This window comes from Bos grunniens, chromosome 7 (assembly GCF_055505025.1).
Source record: "Bos grunniens cultivar Pamir isolate PY7600 chromosome 7, Bosgru_T2T1.0, whole genome shotgun sequence".
In the NCBI taxonomy this organism is placed as follows: Eukaryota; Metazoa; Chordata; class Mammalia; order Artiodactyla; family Bovidae; genus Bos; species Bos grunniens.
In genome coordinates, this window is record NC_141171.1 from 25,691,520 (window position 1) to 25,714,228 (window position 22,709).

General features: G+C 37.0%; 1 protein-coding gene across 2 annotated transcripts in view; it reads left to right on the plus strand.

The window, feature by feature from the left end:
• Positions 1-22,709, plus strand: part of FBN2 (fibrillin 2) — a 222,800-nt gene that overhangs the window by 172,297 nt on the left and 27,794 nt on the right. For both annotated transcript variants that reach the window (XM_086410495.1, XM_086410496.1), the window contains 14 exons: positions 2,661-2,783; positions 3,346-3,468; positions 5,887-6,048; positions 6,996-7,064; positions 7,785-7,910; positions 9,303-9,428; positions 10,026-10,178; positions 13,477-13,545; positions 14,442-14,567; positions 14,746-14,871; positions 15,580-15,705; positions 18,113-18,229; positions 20,523-20,651; positions 21,081-21,200. In XM_086410495.1, the coding sequence (XP_086266621.1) occupies positions 2,661-2,783; positions 3,346-3,468; positions 5,887-6,048; positions 6,996-7,064; positions 7,785-7,910; positions 9,303-9,428; positions 10,026-10,178; positions 13,477-13,545; positions 14,442-14,567; positions 14,746-14,871; positions 15,580-15,705; positions 18,113-18,229; positions 20,523-20,651; positions 21,081-21,200 (1,695 nt within the window). The remainder of the gene's footprint in view (positions 1-2,660; positions 2,784-3,345; positions 3,469-5,886; positions 6,049-6,995; positions 7,065-7,784; positions 7,911-9,302; positions 9,429-10,025; positions 10,179-13,476; positions 13,546-14,441; positions 14,568-14,745; positions 14,872-15,579; positions 15,706-18,112; positions 18,230-20,522; positions 20,652-21,080; positions 21,201-22,709) is intronic.

Consider the following 22,709-nt stretch of genomic DNA (forward strand, 5'->3'; position numbering starts at 1 on the left):
ATTCCTGTTTTCATGGATCCACATATTTAACCAACCACAGATAGTGTAGCTGTACTACTACACTGCAGTATTTACTACTGGGAAAAAAAAAAGCCATGTTTAAATAGACACATGCAGTTCAAACCTATGTTGTTCAAGCACCAACTGTATAGAAAAACTCTCAAAAGAGCTGACCAAGTAAAGTGTGAGTAAACTGAAATAACAGCTGCTGTGCTGTTATTTCTATGGAAGTAACAACAAAAGAAGAACATGCAAAAAACATTAATCAGCTCAGAGTAGGAGAAAATTAGTCAAGGGACAAGAGCAGATTCCATGTAGGTATGTTGTACCATAGATAATCGTCATAAAAACATGATTGCACAAGTTCAAAGTAAGTATAAGAACAGAAAAGACATTGCAGAATCGGGAAACAAAAAACATGGGCCGATCGAGGAAAATCAGAGACCTATTAAATAGACACAGCAAAGAATAGCGGAGATGAAAATGTAATTACCAGTGAGATAATCATAGTGAAAAAAGAGGGGAAATAAATTAAGAAAAGACAAAAGCCATAAGCTTAAGTATAATGGGTGTTTCTGACGTGAAGAGTTCCTAAAAGTTGAATAGAAAAACATTGAGCAACTAAACATTTTCCTAAAATAGAAGAAAGAACTGAATGTACAGGAAGGGGTAAATCATAAGACAAATTTTAAGCTTATTAGATTATTCAAACTCCAGATAGAAAAGGCAAGCCTTGAACAAGACAACCAAATACACATTAGAATGGTGCCCTCCCAGTTATAAGAACACATGTGGCAAGAATATTATACCTCAGAGTTAGTTAATTATATAAACAATAGACATATCCTGACATGTGAAATAATTCAGAAAGAAAGCATCTATGGGTTCTCCTTTCTTGTCTTGGGGGAAGAAAACAACACAACTTATCAGCAATGAAACAACCAATCAAGAAATATAAATGGGGAGGCAGGAAGCAGTAATTGGAGAAGTGACAATAAAAACATTATTGATTTTAAAGATTTAGTACTAAATTCTTTAGAGATTATGATAAATGGCATGAACATTTAAAAAGTGAAAATAATGTGAATAACAAAAATGAGTTGGAAGCATATATATATTCATGCTAATTTTAATCATCGTGTAGAATCCACTGTCTTAAAATCATTTGAATTTAACATAAAGCCAAAAGGTGATAAGGCTTTAGTATTTTTCATCAATTCTTTATGTTGGAATTTCAGAAGCTACTGACATAATGAAAAATTGATTTGATGCTTGAAAATGGTTCAGTCTCTCTAAATGTGCATTGAGAAATACCAGTATTTGGAATATTGTTCATCCAATTATGATAAGTCTAGATAGAAGCATTTTTGAGTGATTTTTGTTTTTGCTGTCTTATTTTCTATGTTGTTTCCTATCTTTGCTATTTGTTATCAATACTTTTCTATATTGTTCAAATTTCTGAATATGCATCAAGTTTATAAAAACAAGACAACATTCTTTTAAAAAACCTTATTTCACACAACTTTTTCATCATTCCAATGGAAGTTATTTGTAATAAAATTCATTTAAAAGTACAATGCATACATAGGGCTGATAATACAATTACATTTACAGCTTACTGCAACTCAGTTATAAACTAACTTAATGAGTCTTTACCCATTTATATAAAAAGAATAACTTTATTGCCCCAACACAAGTAAAGACAACTTGGCACATCAGTTGAACTTCTAAACACAGTCTGAACCATACTTTAAATATAAGATAATTGAAATGCTTTATCTATCATGAAAGACCCTTTTATACTAAAGATATAACTGTCTTGAGACAGCATTTTAGGATGACTTGTCTAGTCTCGCCTGAAATGGCATGCCTGGTCTGCATTCTCAGAATATGAGGTTATTTGTGTACAAAAATGTCCATCTTCTTCCTGTGAGTAAAAATACAGATTATTTCTACAGCTGGACAGGCATACATATGCCTTCATTTTCATATGAATGAGGAGTAATAACTTCTCATTTATTTTGAGTTAAAGCTTCATGGAAGACTTTTATAACCTGAATTTATGACTTGAGGCCAACAGAGATGTTTTAATGAAATTGAAGGAATGTGGGGCAATGATGATCTTATTACACACTACTAGGGAAAAAATTCTTTCCCTGTTTATAACTGACCTTATTAAAACAGGTCAGATTACAGAATAAAAAAGTTTAAATAAGTTAAACTTAAATAATTTAAAAGATACATTTAATATTTAAAATGTTATATATTTTACATGTTGTAGATATTTCTAAAACATCTGAAGTTTTCATTATTGGAATCTTTGAATTTGTTTTTATTTTTTATTTTTTTATAATCTTATTCCCTTCGCATGTTTGTACTTAATTAAAAAAAAAAATGTTTAAGCCCCAGGCCCACTTTTTCTTAAGTATTTTACAACCCAAGACAGTTAAAATACTGTCAATAAAATGAAATAATATCCTTTTATGTCTCTGCTCCATCTGAATGTTAGTTGGTTGCTGTTTATGTGACATCTGTGGTCAAAGTAAAAGAAAATTTTTTGCTCCATAAAAACATCTGAGGAGATGGAATAATTTATTAATGTCATCCAGTAAATTGAAATCTTTATAATCAAGAGATTACTATTTTTTTTTAATCTCCAGATATCGATGAATGCTCCTTCCAAAATATTTGTGTCTTTGGAACATGTAATAATTTGCCTGGAATGTTTCATTGTATCTGTGATGATGGTTATGAATTGGACAGAACAGGAGGGAACTGCACAGGTATGGCCAGTTAAGGGCTTAATTGCATTCTTATTAATTGAAAAGAACGTTTTGTGCTAGACATAAAAGTTCCCCAAATTTCTGCTTAGCCTGCTACGCCTCAGGTTATGCATTTTTTTTGAAAAAGGAAATTACATTCTGATACATTTATTTCTAACTGTGAGATTGATTTTTTGTAATGTAAACAGCTTAATTTTAAATATTCAACATGAAATTAGTAAAATATCTGTATATATTTATGATGTCCACATATGTGCACAGTTATACATATATTTAAGTTTAATTCAAGCAAGAAATGATAGCATGATTTTCTTCAGAATTGCAAGATTTTGATATAATTTACTTATTTATTTATTAAAGATATTAAATGATACCATCATGAATACTGTCTGATTGATATATGGAAACTGCTTTAGGTGTGTACAAGGATTTCATTGTGCTGAGTCCCTCCTAAAGATTTTTAGTCTACTGACTTTCAGAATTTCCACCAAATCCTTTGGAACAGCAGCATGCCCAAGGAAAGTAAAGATGTTGATGTGGGCATTCTAAATGTTCTTCCTAGATATTGATGAGTGTGCAGACCCAATAAACTGCGTGAACGGCCTGTGTGTCAACACTCCTGGTCGCTATGAGTGTAACTGTCCACCCGATTTCCAGCTGAACCCCACCGGTGTGGGGTGTGTCGGTAAGTAAAAGCACTATGAAACCAACAGATAGAAGCACATAGAGTTAAATACTAGGACTCTCTTGATAATGAACTGTAATATGAGCATTCGCTACAATTAACTTAAAGTAGTACTCTTTTACCTGAAGTAAACTAGACTGCCAAAATACATGGTCAGTTTTATTCTGCTAATCTTCCAAGTCATATTTTGAAACAGGAATTTTTGAGACATCTGCTCCCACATCCTCCTCTCACAGACTTGAGAACCACGGCCCTAGAAGTGCAGTGACTTGTTTTAAGGTCGCAGAGCTTGCAGATGGCAGAGCTGAAGCAGTGTCCCCAAGTTGCCTGGCTCCCTGCCCAGTGCATTGACCAGGACAGATGCCTTTGAAATGTGGACTCAGTTTTACAAAGAATATGTTTCAGGTTCATGCATGACAGTTGACAAGGCAAGCAATTAATGGTATTTATACCATTAGTTATATAATTCTTCAAAACCAAGGGGAAAAAACCTGTATTTCTATAGGTGTAAGAAAAACCTGTCTTTCTATAGGTATAAGAAAAACCTATATTTATATAAGTATATATTTCTTTAAAACCAAGAAAATATGGAATAAAATTTGTTAGTTATGATTAAATTCTCATTAAAAATTTTAATAAGGTTTGTGCCTTTTTCTTATGAAAATTATTTTCAAAATTACTTACAAATATGAAGAGTAAAAAGGTTTGTTGGATGCAGATGGCAGATAACACTGACTATTTTTCCTAAGAGGAGAACCAGCAGTTCCTCTCGAGGCTCTTTATATCAAAGAAAGTAATATCATCACAGGCCCATCTAGAAACATAAGGAAACGTGTTCATTGCCTCATTATTTGTGGTGGCAAGAATTTAGAAACCATTTTTGGAGAGTGGGTTGATTAAAAAAGAATGGCAGTTGGGCATTGTGGAGTTGACAGCATTTTATAAAGATAGAATGAGGCAAATGACAAAATAGCATTCATAGAAATTTAAAATGTGCACCAAAAAACCCCCCAAAATACTAATTTTGCAACAGTGCAGACCATAAAAAGTAATATTAAGCACTTTCCAATGTTTGAGTAAGGGAAGAGGAAGGAGATGGAGAGCAGGGATAAAAAGGAAAGAGTGGTAGGGAGGAAAGAAGGAAGGATGAATGAATACAAACCTAGTAAGAGCAGAACCTTGAGTTAACACTTGTGTCAGCACCTGAGATTCGGCAACAAAAATAAAACTTAAAAGAATTGAGAAAAGAAAGTAAAAGAATGAAAAGCTCCCCAAGTGGTTATAATGTGCAGCTGGAGATGAAGACTACTTGTTAGACTGTAAAGAACTTTGGCTTGTACTCTGATTTGAGACGGGATGCCATGGGAAGTGCCCTGACCCCAGGTAATGCTTCTGAAGGAAGCGATGGTAGGAAAAAGACTGTAGGTGGGTCAAGAGATGAGCTAGGAAACGGTTGCAGTAGTCCAGGTGGGGGTGACGGTGGCTTGAACTCAGGTTTCAGTGATGTTGAAAGCAGTGGTAAGTCATCAGATTCCAGGTATATTTTGAAGGTAATGTTGACAGATCTTATTAACTGGATTGAATAAGGAGTCAAAATTTGACTCCAAAATTTAGAGCCTGAGCAGTTTTTAAAAATGAGTTTTCTGTTTATTGAAAATGCAAAAAAAGCCTGGGAGAGGATTGGAGCAGGTTTTTTATGTGAAGGCAAGAGTATCAAGTGTTTGACTTTAGACATGGTAACTTTAAAATAGCTGTTAGATATCTTAGAGGAGAAATAAAATACTAGACACTTGGAAGAAGGATCTGGAGTTCACGGAGAAGTGAAAGATGGAACCACAAATTTAATCATGTTTAGAGTGATGGAACTAATGAGGTGATCTAGATGATACTCAGAGACAAGAAAAAGTTTGGGAGTCACTTATTCTCTTAAATATCCTTTCTAAACTTGTTACAGACTGACTCTTCCAAAACTTGCAAAGCTTGATGTGCAAATTGAAGCAAAACTTTGGGAGAATAAAGATTATGGGAAGGAGAGGAAGGAGGTTGCGTTATCACTATTTTCTGTAATAGCATACATTGCTTTAACTTATACTGGATTTCATTTTCTTTGTTGATAAACTCATGATATAGACTGATGGATTATTAGGAAACGTTTTTTTGCATTCATTTTATTAAAGGTCCAGAATGTGTCAGGTGAGTAATTGCTTACTCTCTTTAACCCATGGTCTAGATGGATGTCTAAACATGGGAAATTGTTGTAATTGATTTAATTCCTACAACTTGGAAAAACTCTAAAGTGATGATTTCTTGCAGGGAGTTAATGTACAGAATTTGAATTTCATCATTTGAGTGACCTTTCTCCAAAATGACATTCTTACTACTGTAAGGACCGTTGTAAACTCCTGTGTTGCTCTGCAGACAACCGCGTGGGCAACTGCTACCTGAAGTTCGGTCCTCGGGGCGACGGAAGCCTGTCCTGCAACACTGAGATTGGGGTGGGCGTCAGCCGCTCCTCCTGCTGCTGCTCTCTGGGGAAGGCCTGGGGGAACCCCTGCGAGACCTGCCCCCCTGTCAATAGCAGTGAGTATGAAGCCGAGGAAGAGGACAGGGACCCTCTGGTAGCTGAAGACTAGCTGCCGAATTCTTCTGGTGCTGGGGACAAGGGAGGAAGTGAGAGTCCGAACTTTGAATCTGGGCTACTTTCAGTGATTATGCTAAAACCAGCCAAGAAGGCTTCATATAAAAGGAATCTGAATTCCTCTCTTCTTACTGTTTTTCTTGATATGATGAAAAGAGAAAACAATTTTTTTTAATTTTATTTTATCTTTAAACTTTACAATATTGTATTGGTTTTGCCAAATATCGAAATGAATCCGCCACAGGTATACATGTGTTCCCCATCCTGAACCCTCCTCCCTCCTCCCTCCCCATACCATCCCTCTGGGTCGTCCCAGTGCACCAGCCCCAAGCATCCAGTATCGTGCATCGAACCTGGACTGGCGACTCGTTGAAAAGAGAAAACAATTTTTACCCATAATCCACTCTGAAGGATGATAATATCAGTTCTCCCAGGTATCACAGATAAAGGCCATTCCTGCTTCTTTTCCAGAGTTGTTTTAGTTGAGGTTCATAGATGCATTGTATTCCTCAAGTCCAACCAGGTTATATCTTAAATGGAAATGTGTGTCCTGATATGAGCATAGGTGAAACTCAACATTGTTGAATCGAGTTTTCATTTACTGGCCAAAAAAAGTTGTTGATACAAATTGTCTGAAAGTAGTTTTTCCTTTAATTAAAAACAAATGGGTTTTGTTATTCTACTTTGTAGTTTATGAAGTAATGATCTTATTTCAAGTAGAATGTTAATATACTTTTAAAGATACTGTGTTTGAAAAGGCACCTAGGAAAACATAGATACACCCCTTAGGATATGTGCTTTGAGCTTGTCAGTTGTTAAGTGCTAATTCATTGTCTCAGCCTCTTGCACACAGGTTATCAAATTTCTTTTTCTTTCCCTCATTTTGTAGCTGAATATTACACTTTGTGTCCTGGAGGGGAAGGCTTCAGACCTAACCCCATTACAATCATCTTAGAAGGTGAGTATACCTCTGATGGCTGCTGTTGCTACTGCTGCTGCTAAGTCACTTCAGTCCGACTCTGTGTGACCCCATAGACGGCAGCCCACCAGGCTCCCCTGTCCCTGGGATTCTCCAGGCAAGAACACTGGAGTGGGTTGCCATTTCCTTCTCCAATGCATGAAAGTGAAAAGTGAAAGTAAAGTCGCTCAGTCATGTCTGACTCTTAGCGACCCCATGGACTGCAGCCTACCAGGCTCCTCCATCCATGGGATTTTCCAGGCAAGAGTACTGGAGTGGGGTGCCATTGCCTTATCCGCCTCTGATGGCACCAGATTTAAACAAGAGCTTACTTTAGAGAAAAGCTGGTAGAAAAGTTAGAACAGCCCAGACAAGATTATTTTGCAAAATTATAGGTAGACAGTTGCCAGTTTGCTGAAAAATCATTCGTAAGTCAGACTTGATCCATTGCAGTGGTGTGTGATTCTGCTGCAAGGAAACTCTTTTTATAATTATCTCCAACTTCCACCATTGTTAGATTTAGTTATTGCTCTTTTTAGATTATAGCAGAGTTCCATGACTAAGCCAGGGGAATTCATGATCACGATAAACGTCCGGTCTTAAGTGTGCATTCACTTGGATGCATGGACGTCTGCAGGTCTTACAGTACCGCACATTTGAAAGCCCTCATAGTGACTCTTGTCTTTCACTATAGTATCTGAGCTGTCTCCCCTTTTGCAGATATTGATGAATGCCAGGAGTTACCAGGACTCTGCCAGGGTGGAAACTGTATTAACACTTTCGGTAGCTTCCAGTGTGAGTGCCCTCAAGGCTACTACCTCAGCGAGGAAACCCGCATCTGTGAAGGTGAGATGGATTCATACCTAAAAGTTATTAGTGCTATTTAAAGCAAAATTACTGGTCAGGTCTGGAGAAAAGTATCCATCTTCAAGTTTTATCAAGGGACATGATGAGACTGATTCATAGTTATTTTCTTGTCCGTCAGTGCTTCTAAGTTGTATGCCAAGTCACTTCAGTCGTGTCCAACTCTTTGTGACCCCATGGACTGTAGCCCGCCAGGCCCCTCTGTCCACGGGGATTCACCAGACAAGAATACTGGAGTGGGCTGCCATGCCCTCCTCCAAGGGTTCTTCTTGACCCAGGAATTGAACCCGGGTCTCCTGCCTTGCAGGCACTTTCTTTACCATCTGAGCCACCAAGGGAAGCCCTGTATGCTGATAGCTAAATTAATTTACAGATTATTTGCAGTAATTGACTATTATTTTTCTCTGAGTAAATGGGTTGATGATAAAGGGAGAAAGCTGAAATACTATGAAAGCATTCAATATAAGTTATTAACTCATATTTAACTTTATATTTTATATAGAAAAATATGTATATTTGAAGTGGGACCATTAGGTTAATATTTCCAGTGACTTTTTAATGTTGCACAACAGCATATGAAACAGTTCAGAGGTTATGCAGATGCCTTTCTTGGTTCCATCCCCCACTTCTCTTGTGGCAGTGTAATCATCCTTTAGGGGCCTGGTCTTCCCACTAGACTGGGAGCTTCTTGAAGCAAGGGCCACATCCAATTTCATCTTTATAGCTATAAGTTCTAGCTTACAGTAGAATCTCAGTATTTATTTATGGAATGAATGAATGGATGCTTCTAAAAATAAACATTAAACACTTAGTGTAATTATTTCCATTATAACTTTTCTACTGGAACATTTTAGATAAGTGCATCTGGAAGAAATATGCTTTAATAAGGAGAATAACCAGAAACTGCTACTTCTAGAATCTCTTAATGGGTGTTAATTTGAACAGAACTATAAAGAAAAAGGCTTTTCTAAATGCCTTCAGTTTAAAGTTGGCACTAAAATTTGATTTCAGTGACGTAAGAGGAAAGTAGCTTTAAAGCAATTCCATTTGAAGTATATGAAATTTCAGTTTAAAAACATAGGCACCATTGAAGTTTTTTTTTTTTTGCCACTTTGGAATAATTTATTTTGATCACCTTTATTTTTAAATGTCAGATTTTTATTTTTCTGAAGAAGGGCATATTGTGACATAAATGCATTTTGGGGGTGTTTTCTATATGTAATTGCTTTAAATTCTAAATTTTATAAAAAGTAAGATGAATTCTATAAAAACAAAAATTGGGGGACTCAGCCGTATGCTTTGTTCAGTTGTTTAAGTCATGTAAATGCATGGGGAAAATATTTACAAATTAATGGGTATTCTTGCATCCCGTAGATATTGATGAGTGTTTCGCACATCCTGGTGTGTGTGGGCCTGGGACCTGCTACAACACTCTGGGAAATTACACCTGCATTTGCCCACCTGAGTACATGCAGGTCAACGGAGGCCACAACTGCATGGGTAGGTAGAGCTCTGAAGTGGAGGCGGTCGCTGTTGCTGGCTTCCTGGCCCTCATTATCTCTCAGAGGCAAACGGGTCATAATTATGCAGAAAGTTTGGAAGTTAAATCTCTATGAATAGTAAAGTGTTTCAAAGTCTTATAAACTTATGGCTGTGTGCCATATTTTTCATATACTTTGGCTACCTGTTATAAAGCATGAGTCTGAGGTAGAAAATTTCAACAAATATTGTAATTATATATTCTTAAATACCTTCATTTTCCATTCATATAAATCGAACATTGTTTTACAAATAAAAGAACATTCAAAATCTAATATGTAATGCTTTTTAAATTAAATAAATGCATTTGAATAGAGAAATATCTATTACCTTTGTCCCCCAAGAAAATTAAAAGTGAAATCCCTTACTTAAAAACAGGAAAGACGCTTAACTAAAAATGATTTGTGTTCAACTTAAAGAATTATTTTAAGAGACTTCCACATGACCATGAAAATTTTCAGAGTTAGTCGAGGAATTTTAGTGTCTCCAGGTATATGGGGTTTATTATTAGCTGCTTGCTGTCAGGATGGGTCGGCATTTTTGTTTTTCTCTATGTAGACATGAGAAAAAGCTTCTGCTACCGGAGCTATAACGGAACCACTTGTGAGAATGAGTTGCCTTTTAATGTGACAAAGAGGATGTGCTGCTGCACATACAATGTGGGCAAAGCCTGGAACAAACCCTGTGAACCATGCCCAGCGCCAGGAACAGGTAAGCACTCTGCGCCTGCTTCTTCGGGCAGCCACGTTAGTGACACGGCGGGCATGTGACGCTAGAGTGAAAACACAGGGGTACTAAAAGCAGACATAGTTCTAAAAATATCCAGGAACTCATGTGCCTGGTTTCTCAGGCAGCCAGTCCTCTTTAAGGTCCAAACACTAATGTCTGAAATGTCCCGTGAGTAAAGTCTGGATCCTGAAAATAAGCTGCATTGCTGAAGAGTTAGAATTTTATAACACCAGTCCATTTAAACATGCTGCTTTAATTACTCTTCTCCTCATAAAAGAAGTATTTATTGAGAATCTACTTGTGTCATTGTGTTATACTTAGAAGATGTCATTTTGGTAAATTGTGATTATTTAAATTCCAACATGCTCATTAAGTTTGGTCTTGGAAAACATGCAAAAAAAAAATGGATTTGATGAGCAAACTTTATGTAAAAGCGACTTAGTATCAGAGTTCTCCTTATGCATCCATTCCCTCAAACTTACGTGAAATTTTTAGACAGTAAAGAGAACTGGTCTTTACACAGTAAAATTTTTTTCCAGACACAGATTCTCTTGAAAGAAAAACTGAAAAGTAGTAGAGACAAGAGCAACAGGATCATCTTAAAATTGTTGCCCACTCAGGTTCTTCTATGACCTGAAAAGTGGTCACGCTTAATAGTTGTAGATACTAAGAGCTGAACCAATAGGACAAATAAGAAACAATGATTATGCATTTGTTACCATTATTATTATTACCAGTATTATTTAGGGCACAGTTATTAAAATATTTCATTTAACATGATGAAATTAAGGAGAGATGGGGAAAAGTGACATATAGGGCCTTTTTCAGTGGCTCAAATTCAATGGGCAAATAAATGGATTTTCTCTTTTGTATTAAAATATAATTGATAAATAATATTATATTACTTTCAGGATTACAGCACAGTGGTTTGACATTTATACACATTATGGATTTATGTCCACGATAAGTCTAGTCACCATACGTCCTCGCACAATTGTTTTGCAATTTTATTGACTATATTCCTTATGCTGAACATTACTTTGCTGTGACATATTTATATTATAGCTGGAAATACGTACCTGTTAATCTCTCACATCTATTTTATCCTACCCCTTACGCCCCTCCCCTCTGGCAGCCATCAGGTTTTTCTTTATAACAGAGATTCTTATTTCTGTTTTGTTTGTTCATTCGTTTTGCTTTTTAGATTCCATACATAAGTGAAATCATACATGGCTCGTCTTTCTCGGTCTCACCTCACTTAGCAAAATGCCCTCTAGATTCATCCATGTTGTTGAAAGTCACAAGATTCCAACAACACGGCTGAGTAATAATATGTGTGTATGTATATATATATATATACGCACATGTACAATATACCTTCTTGTTTATATGTTTGCACATCACCGGCACTTAGGTTGCTTCCGTATCTTGGCCCTTGTAAATGATGCTACAGAGAACATAGGAACGTATACTTCTTTTTGAATTAGTGTTTTGTTTTCTTCAGATAAATGCTCAGAGATGGAATTGCCAAACTATGACAGTTTTATTTTTAATTTTTGAGAAACCTCCATGCTGTTTTCCATAGTGACGGTACCAATTTACATCCCCACCGATAGTATACAAGAGTTGCCATTTCTTCTCACCCTCACCAGCACTTGTTATTTGTGATCTTTTTGATAACAGCCATTCTGACAGGTATGAGGTGACACCTCATTTGCATTTCACTGATAATCGGTGATGTTGAGCATCTTTTCATGTCCCTGTTGGCCATCTGTGTGTTTTCCTTAGAAAAATGTCTATTCAAGTGGTCTGCCCATTTTTAACTGGATTATTTGTATTTTTTATATTGAGTTGTGAATATTCTTTATATTTTGAAATTAACCCCTATTGGATATATCATTTGCAGACATCTCGTTCTATTCAGTATATTGCCTTTTCCTTTTGTAGATGGTTTCCTTCACTGTGCAAAAGCTTTTTAGTTTGATATAGTCCCGTTTGTTTATTTTTGCTTTTTTTCCCTTGCCTGAGGAGAAAGATTCAAAAAAATATTGCAAACACCAGTGTTGGAGAGCATCCTGCTTATGTTTTCTACTAGGAGTTTTATGGTTTTCAGTCTTACATTTAAGTCTCCAATCTGTTCAGAGTTTTATTTTTGATATGGTATAAGAAAGTGGCCAGTTGCAGCCTTAGGCAAGTGGCTATCAGTTTTCCCAGCACTATTTATTGAAGGGATTGTGTTTTCCCCACTTAACAATCTGGGCTCTCAGATGGCACTTAGATATAGTTTTCTGTATGTTACCTGATACTGTTTTCAAGAGTTTTATTCCTCTGTGTAGCAGTGGGCATTCGAAGAATTATGCTACTTAAAAATTAGAATTCCTAAAAGGTCCTGTTAGTTTGGTGAATTATGTGTAGTAGTGATTCTCATGCTGCTGCTGCTGCTGCTGCTAAGTCGCTTCAGTCGTGTCCGACTCTGTGTGACCCCATAGACGGCAGCCCACCAGGCTCCCCTGTGCCTGGGATTCTCCAGGCAAGAACACTGGAGTGGGTTGCCATTTCCTTCTCCAGTGCATGAAAGTGAAAAGTGAAAGTGAAGTGGCTCAGTCGTGTCCGACTCTTATCGACCCCATAGACTGCAGCCTACCAGGCTCCTCTGTCCGTGGGATTTTCCAGGCAAGAGTACTGGAGTGGGGTGCCATCGCCTTCTCCAAGTGACTCTCATAGTCTCTGTTTTATTCCATGAGACGTTGTTTTTGATGCCTCAAATTTCACGTTCCAACAAACAGACGTTTATGTTAAAAAAAGATAAAAGTCATGGCTCATTCATTACTCATTGTGAACATGTTTCACCACTACAAAATTATCTTTGCATGCCTATGCCTTTGTGCAATTCTAATTCCTTTTTAAATCTGTACACTAACCTAGTTTTTCAGTTTACATGAGTTGGATCATTTTTAAAGCCCTGCATTATCAAAATAAAAAGAGCTTAAATGCCTTAAGTGGATATTTTGAACTCATAATGATTTACTTATTTTCTAGTATCCGAGCAGTAAAATGTTTAATGATGATAAGAACAGCAATAATAATAATGATAAAAGAATGCCTAGATTCATTCACTCCATACAAAAACTGATATTGTAGTCAAATAAATATAATTGAATTAAAGGGTCTTGTGAATAATATAAAATATATTTGTCAGTTACAGTAATACTATATAAAGTGTTATTTTGAAGGAGTATGAGAATTTTAAGAGTCTATTTGCTTTGTTTATATTTTAAAGCTGACTTTAAAACCATATGTGGAAATATTCCTGGATTCACCTTTGACATTCACACTGGAAAAGCTGTTGGTGAGTTTTTCTAGGTTATGTTTCTTTTAATACATATATGTAGCATGTTGTAAAAATTAGTTCAGTGTTTTTCAAGTTTAAAGTATCATAAAAGATAATACTCTGCATTTGGATTTGATATGGTTAGACAAGAAAGAAGTAGCATGTTTACAGATAACCAAGTGTTAGTAGTGGGATTAGTCCATCAGCCTGGAGTGGGTTGCCAGCCTGGTGATTGAGTTATGATGTAATAGTTATGTGACTACCTCAAGATTTCATACATATCAAGCTAAAGCTTTAGTTTTTCTCATTATGAATATTGTATTATCAATACATGATTCTAAGTAATCCACTTTATTTTATTAACCTTTATTGTCTGTTTTCATGAGTATATGCTTAAGTTCTCTATGTATTTTTACAGTATTTTTATCCCTATCTACTTATGAATTTGCAGAATTATTAATTATATAAATTTCTTTCTTCTGAATGTGCTTTCTGTTGCACAGTCTACTTTTCTTCCTCAAAGATTAAATGAACAATATAATTTTAAATGTCTGTTATCAATGCACAGATAACAAAGGACATAAAATTAGGAAAATACAGTTGGCTTTATCAAATGAATAATAGCAATTAGGTAAGCCTGACATGAAACTTAAGAGGAAGCTTGATTCCCTAGGAAGTTCATTTGCTCTGTTGACACTAGTATCCCTTGGTATATTTGATCAACTACTTCCATTCTTTCATTACTGTTCAAAGGAAATAATATTTTGTAGTCTGTATGCTTTGTAAACCACAAAATCACTCATACCAGTATAGGGTTGATTTTTGAGACTGAGTGTGTGTTTAGCATTATTCAGTGTTTTATGATACATACATTAAGCAGAACCATATATTTGATCAAATCTGTTCAATTGCAGACATTGATGAATGTAAAGAGATTCCAGGCATTTGTGCAAACGGTGTGTGCATTAACCAAATTGGCAGTTTCCGCTGTGAATGCCCCACGGGATTCAGCTACAATGACCTGCTGCTGGTCTGCGAAGGTAATCTGAGCAATAAGTGACCTTATCCAGGAAAGTTCGGCAGACATAACTGGTTTCTAGAAGTTTTCTGACTTACTGTTTCTACTACAGCATTTAGGAGTTGATCACCAAATTGATTAAGTGTATGTCATACTGATGCCATAATGAAGTTTGAAAAATGGAATTGTTGTTCTTGCAGATATCGATGAGTGCAGCAATGGCGACAACCTGTGCCAGCGAAATGCAGACTGCATCAACAGCCCAGGCAGCTACCGGTGCGAGTGCGCTGCAGGTTTCAAACTTTCACCCAACGGAGCCTGCGTAGGTAAGAGGAGAATGGCTCATTCTTTGACACTGAACACCATTGTAGGCCTCTGTGGTAGCTCAGATGGTAAAGAATCCGCCTGCAATGCAGGAGACCTGGGTTCAGTCTCTAGATAGGGAGGATCCCTTGGAGGAGGGAATGGCAACCCACTCCCGTATTCTTGCCTGGAGAATTCCATGGACAGAAAAGCCTGGAGGGCTACAGTCCATGAAATTGCAAAGAATCAGACACAACTGAGTGACTAACACTTTCACTACTTTCACCACATTCTGTATACTTAGTTCCTGCACTAAAAAACTGCCTATGCTCTCCTATCAAAAAAAAACTATTTTCAAGTATAATTTTGAGGAGATTTTCCAAGTAAATCTATTCATTCATATTGAATCTATTTCACGATATCTTTTAGATTCTTTTGTTAGGAAAAGAAGTCTCTCAATGGATTTTTCCTAGAATTGAAACTAAAAATGATGTCCTTGAGATATACCAATCAACATGTAAAAAGATTGCATGATTTAATTTTTTTTTTAAAAAGAGGCTTGTGTACTTTAAAGCCTTGCCTTATTTTTATTCAACTCTTGTTATGGTTCGTTTTCAGCCTATCTGTAGTAATTACTAGCAGGCTATAGAAAAAATGCCTGTGGGAAAAAATGAAGGAATCTTAATAAAGATCAGACACGTGTAACATGTGTTTTATTTTTTTTGTGTTAGATCGCAACGAGTGTTTAGAAATTCCTAATGTTTGCAGTCATGGCCTATGTGTGGATTTACAAGGAAGTTACCAGTGCATCTGCCACAATGGCTTTAAGGCTTCTCAGGACCAGACGATGTGCATGGGTAAGAAGGGAAACATTATTTCTAGGGGGTATCGTGGAGCTGAGACTCCAGAAGAGATTACCGTTCGGTCACCCGCCACAAGGAACTACCCTGTCTCTGTCAGAAACAGTCTTAACGAAAAATGAGCTATGTGAAACTGTTTATGGTTTTAGTCAATGTAAAATTTGCAAGCAGGACACACCACAATATGTTCTTGGATTTAGTGGTAACAGCTTTCTTCCCCAGATGGCTTTCACATGCTTATTAACCTGAGCTTTCAGACAGCGTTACATGGAAATCGCCGTGGTACCAGCTCTCCATTTACCCCTCTTTGTTCCCACTCAAGGGGCTTCCCAGGTGGTGCTAGTGGTAAAGAACCTGCCTCTCAATGCAGGAGATATAAGAGATGCAGGTTTGATCCCTGGGTCAGGAAGATCCCCTGGAGGGAGGGTATGGCAACCAACTCCAGTGTTCTTGCCTGGAGAATCCCCATGGACAGAGGAGCCTGGCAGGCCACAGTCCATAGGGTCACAAAGAGGTGGGCATGACTCAAGAGACTTAGCACACAGGCACAGTTCCACTCAGAAAAGCCTTTTGGAATGCTGGAATGCAAGGGGAGCAGTAAGGGGGACAGTATTGAAATGAACACATACACACACACATATGCTTCTTTCCCCCAAATCACTGAACATATGAGATATATCTGCTTGCTTGGCTGTTGCAACTCTTAAAACCAGGTTTTAGAAGCAAAGATGGTGAAACTTTGAAAAGCCCCAGTACAGTAGCTAATGTGATGGTTAGTTAAGCAATAATTGTGTTCAGTAAGTACTTGCTAAGCTGATGATTAATAAGATTTCAAAAGCAGAGGGGCTTTTGGAACTCAGCTTAACTTCGGAACTCACCTTGGAACTCAGCTTAACTCCTTAAACTGATGTCAGCCACTGGCTCATCTCCACTGAAGCACTCTGCACTTGCAGGAGGAAAATTATATTTAAAAGTTGACTATTTATAATTAGCACTTCTCAGTGTAGAACAAGCTGAAGTTGTGCATCTACTCTTTTGGTATTCAAGATACACTATCTTTTTGAATCATACAGACTTTAGTACAGCAGAACGGCAGAATTAGATTCCTTTGTGGCGTGGGGTCGGTCGTGAAGAGTCGGACACAACTGAACAACTTCACTTTCACTTTTCACTTTCATGCATTGGAGGAGGAAATGACAGCCCAATCCAGTGTTCTTGCCTGGAGAATCCCAGGGATGGGGGAGCCTGGTGGGCTGCCGTCTATGGGGTCGCACAGAGTTGGACACAACTGATGCGACTTAGCAGCAGCAGCAGCAGCAGCATGGTATATCTGTACACGAGCACCCCCTGGAGAATGTCTCCATTCTTCCAGTGCCTCCTAAGAGATCCCCTGCAGACATCTTCTGTGGTCGCAGGAAGAATTCTCTAGGGAACGCTTGTGCAAAGGACACACGGAGGATGTGGCCCTATTTGCATGAACTGTCTGAGATGGCTTGCTTATATGTTTCTCCTGGCTGCTCTCTCTGAGAAAGAGGATATGATTTGCTAAAAAAAAAAAAAAAATGTGTGTATATATATATATATATATATGTGATATTTATGATTCAGAAATTCATATGGAGAAAATCTGTCCTCAGTTTTAACAATTCACCCATAATGAAAATCAGCTAGACTCCTTGGTAATATCTCTCTTAAACAAAGCTTCTTTCTGAAGGAACAATAATACTCCCTTTTTTTTCACAATGGAAGAGTTTTAGTAGCCTGGAATTCATAGTCTAGGGAGTCTCCTCCTGTATATGACTGTCACCTTTCTAAATATTAATTCCATGTTTTTGAAGGCTAATAACATTGAGCTCTAATAGACTTCTTCAATTTAGAGTCTACCGATTCATAAAGTTTAGGAAGTTAAAGTTTACTTTGTTGTGCTGATCAAATTAAGATATGAAAATTTCTGGGGAAGCATTTATAATGCTTAATAGAACAAATTGTTCCAGTGTTTCAAAAGATTTATTTCCTCATAATTGACAAGCAAATTTATTCATTAAAAAAACTCACTAAGGAAATGTAGGTTAATCTCGCTTGCTTATTAGTCCAGTTCTTTTCTGAATCTTATATGTTGCTGTAAGTTATCAAGTGCCAATTTTTCTTAATAATTTTCTTTTTTTATTTTATTTTTAAACTTTACAATATTGTATTGGTTTTGCCAAATATCGAAATGAATCCACCACAGGTACCTTAGAGTTTTCTCTACCTCATACTTATTTTCCTTAAATAAATGTGGGTTCTTAGTATTGAATGAGAAAAATCTAAGTAAGCCAGTAGTTTAAAACAAAACCTAAAAGTTTAATAGGCTACATTTTTCTGGTTAAAAACTGAATTCCTTTGAGCCAATATTTCTTCATAGATGTTGATGAGTGTGAGCGGCATCCATGTGGAAATGGAACTTGTAAAAACACCGTTGGATCCTATAACTGTCTCTGCTACCCAGGCTTCGCACTCACTCATAATAATGATTGCATGGGTAAGTACTCGGTCCTTTATTGCTTCTCTTTCATGTCTACAGAATATCCTAAACACAGAATAAAGGCAAAGAATGATAAATTTTTATTATTCAAATTGCAAGCATGTGCCATAAGACATGTAATATCATTGACTAACTTCTGGTTAACTGAAGTCACAGTATTGCCTCCAGTAATCCCAAATCACTGCAGATGGTGACTGTAGCCATGAAATTAAAAGACACTTACTCCTTGGAAGGAAAGTTATGACCAACCTAGATAGCATATTCAAAAGCAGAGACATTACTTTGCCAACAAAGGTCCGTCTAGTCAAGGCTATGGTTTTTCCAGTGGTCATGTATGGATGTGAGAGTTGGACTGTGAAGAAAGCTCAGTGCCGAAGAATTGATGCTTTTGAACTGTGGTGTTGGAGAAGACTCTTGAGAATCCCTTGGACTGCAAGGAGGTCCGACCAGTCCATCCTAAAGGAGATCAGTCCTGGGTATTCATTGGAAGGACTGATGCTAAAGCTGAAACTCCAATACTTTGGCCACCTCATGCGAAGAGTTGACTCAAGACCCTGATGCTGGGAGGGATTGGGGGCAGGAGGAGAAGGGGACGACAGAGGATGAGATGGCTGGATGGCGTCACCGACTTGATGGACATGAGTTTGAGTAGACTCCGGAGTTGGTGATGGACAGGGAGGCCTGGCGTGCTGCGATTCATGGGGTCGCAAAGAGTCAGACACGACTGAGCAACTGAACTGACCTGAATCATGAGACAGTCTGCTGGGTTTAGTACTTACGTCAGTCAAATCGATTCAAGGGTGAAGGCCATGCAGATGATAGTAAACTATTGGGACTGATTTATGGTTTTGCGTTATTTTTACCACTTAGATGGTATCAAAGGCAGACCTCTTATGGTTTCAGGTTTATTACAAGTATTTCATATAATCCATTCTTGATTTATATTCAAACACGGACAGTCTCCAACTTAGAAACATATTGTGTCTTGAAACTGTTTTCAATCAGCTCTTGAAGCCAGGGCTGCCTTTTCCCACAGGAAGAAAGCATGGTGACTATGTTTCTGAACCAGCCTCAGAAGCCTATTTAATCTCAGTGAAGGACTGTAAATTCTCAGTGGAAAATAAAACTGTCTTCTCTACATGGCACAGGATTTTAGTCTTTGCCTCTAACAGACAGAGATTGAAATAAAAATTGAAAGTGACTGGAGGAGGAGGAAGAGGATCCTGTAGTTGGTGGAGAAGTTAGTAAAAGATACAACGAAAAGCATTAATGAAATTTCATTTATCATGTGCCAGACTCTATAGTGCTTTCCTGGTGGCTCAGATGGTAAAGAATCCACCTGGAATGAAGAAGACCTTGGTTAGATCCCTGGGTTGGAAAGAGTCCCTGGAGGAGGGCATGGTGACCCACTCCAGTATTCTTGCCTGGAGAATCCCATGGACAGAGGAGCCTGGTGGGCTACAGTCCATGGGGAGGCAAAGAGTCAGAACAGGATTGAGTGACTAAGCACAGCACACAGACTCTATAGTGGTGCTTTCCAACACAACATCTCTTAATTCACATAATCCCATGAGTTAATGGGAAAGTAACTCAGGCTTCCTGCTTTTATGGAACTATCACCAGTCAAACGCACCTCCTAATTTATTCCAATATATATTCCTTAATTTTCCTTGGTTTTCAAAATTCTTCAACTGTGAAAAATTCAGACCTGATGGAACATTTTATTCAACTACCACCTTGTTGTCTATAGCTTCTCAGACCCTTGATACAGCTGAGGAGAAGGAAAGATACAGATATGGCTCTGATTGAAGTATAATCTGTAAACGAACAAAAAATTACTCATCCTTAAGCTTAACCGAAAACCTAACAGTTAAGAACATGTTTTTTCAGATTCTGTTTTTTGTAAGCAAAACATGTCAGCAATTCTAGAGTGCTTTTTATAAAATTGATTTTTCTATATTTTATATGCTTTGTTATTTGTCCTTTGAATACAGTCAGCTTATCTCCAGATACAGTTCTCTACAAACTGGACAATCCAGTTAAATCCATGTGTCCTCTTATATCCAGGAAAAGAGGTATTTTTTGGTTGGAAAGAATGGAAAGCTTAAACCAACAGGAGAGGTCTATTGACATTATTAGTCACCTGATCCTTATGATATATGACATTTTTCTCTATTGATGAGGGAGTGTAATGTAATGTCTACCAATAAATATGTTTTTAAGTTGCAACTTGTGATACAAAATATATGTGAGAGCTCTCTCTGAAAAGCTAACTCTTATTCACTTACAGACATAGATGAGTGCAGTTCCTTTTTTGGTCAGGTGTGTAGAAATGGACGGTGTTTTAATGAAGTTGGCTCCTTCAAGTGTTTATGTAATGAAGGTTATGAACTTACTCCAGATGGCAAGAACTGTATAGGTAAGTATCTAAACAACAAACAATAAAGTCTTTGTGTTGTTTTGTTTTGTAAAATAATGATGTGACTCCCCCCACCCTCAGCACCACCAACTTTGGGACTCATTTGCATTTCATTTGGTCATCTGAGGTACATGGACCAAGATAAGTTTCATGGGAAATTTTGGTAAAGGTACACACCAAAAATTTGGAATTGTATGCAGTGGTTTGATTGGGACAGAGCTCGAGGCTATCTGTGTCTCAATTAAAGTAGACAAAGGAAAATTAGCCTCTTGCCAAATGAGTAATCCTCAGGATGTCAAAAATCTCCGAGCGCATATTGCCCGAGAGTGACCTGGCAGATCAGAGGGCTTGAGTTGAATTCATGTTACTGTCATTTGGCAACAATGATGTCATCTGTAAGTCATTTTTTTTTCTTGTTTCTCTTTAAAGATACTAATGAGTGTGTTGCCCTGCCCGGCTCTTGTTCTCCTGGCACCTGTCAGAATTTGGAGGGGTCTTTCAGATGTATCTGTCCCCCAGGATATGAAGTAAAAAGCGAGAACTGCATCGGTAAGGCTGATGTTTGAGTCCGTGAACCGTTTAGGATAATGAGACCTGGTACTCACTCTGTGGATATATGTTAAATCTAAACCACTGTAAGCATGCTGACTGAGGGAGTTAAACGCCTAGCTGCCTACATCTGTTTTATTGAACCATCAGAAATGATTTGAAGGTGGAATGGTGGGAATAAAAAATTTGAGGATGTGGGATTTTTTCATTAACAGAAATCTTATACTAGTCAAAGAATTTTCAGTGCACTCTAATCTTTTTTCCAAATGTCAATAGAGACCTTCTACTGAATTTAAAGAGTGTCTACAAAAATTGTAATCTTTGGCAACCAATTTTAAAACAGCTATTAAAAGTGTCTAGAGTCCTAGAAATGTGAAGCAGAAAATCTTGACAATGCTGTTGAGACTTTTTTTTTTCCTTGGGAAAGCCGCATGTCAAAACAGAAAATATTAATCCATTTGTCATAACAGATGTTTCTCTGTGGAAACCCTCCCAGCATACAAGGAATCTTGTAACCACATCAAAAGTGAGTCCCAGAATTGCCTGGTGGGCATGATGAAGACTGACCTTTTTACAGTTACTTTATTTCACTTTTGTACAAATTATTTTTAACAGTCTTGTTGAAATTCAGAAGCACCAGCATCTTAGTGTGATTCTTCTAACATGAAATGATTGCTGAGAGTTTTTTGCCTTTGAATTACTCAGTTTCTTAAATTCTGTATAGCTCTTCTGTTCACATTTAAGGGACTTAGAACCTAAGGAAACAGTTTACATAGTAAATTAATTATTTTTCAGATCATATAATTACAAATAATGGATATCCTTAGTCATTCTAATTTGGTGTTTATATCTTTTCCCCATTTTTGTCTGATTAGTATAGTTCATTGTAAGATTTTCTAGTGTTTTTAATATTTAAAAATAATAATAACACTAGAAGCATCTTAACAAAAACTTTCTTGAAGAGTTTAAGATCTTTTCTTTCATCTTCTTTGTTTATACTTAATCTTCATCATCTCTGTGATCCATCTCTTTATGGAATAAGCATAAAAGTAGTGTGTGAGCCATTAGGAGAAAAATAAAAATACTTGTGCCTCTTTGTATCAGAAAGACTTGGCTACCTTTTATCTTGGTGAAAAAAACAATCTGTGATTCAATTAGATGTTTTTTAACCTCAGGAGTATTTTATTTTCTTTATTCACTGATAAACACCCACCACTATTTCGCATGTCTTAAAAACGTGTTTTCAATTAACTTACTTAACTGTAAGACTATTTCTTTCAGCCTAGAATCTCTTCTACCAGTTTTTCTAGATGAAATGCTTCCTACCACGAACTGTATGTGTGTGCACACACACACACACACACATCCATTCTGACATTCCATGGACATTACTATGGACATGCAGCATCTTTTAGATGCTGGAAATACAAAAATGCAGCTTTTGCCAGTAAGTAGGTAACTTACTGCCTAAGAGAAAAGACAGATTTTGTAAACCACTCCATGTTGTAA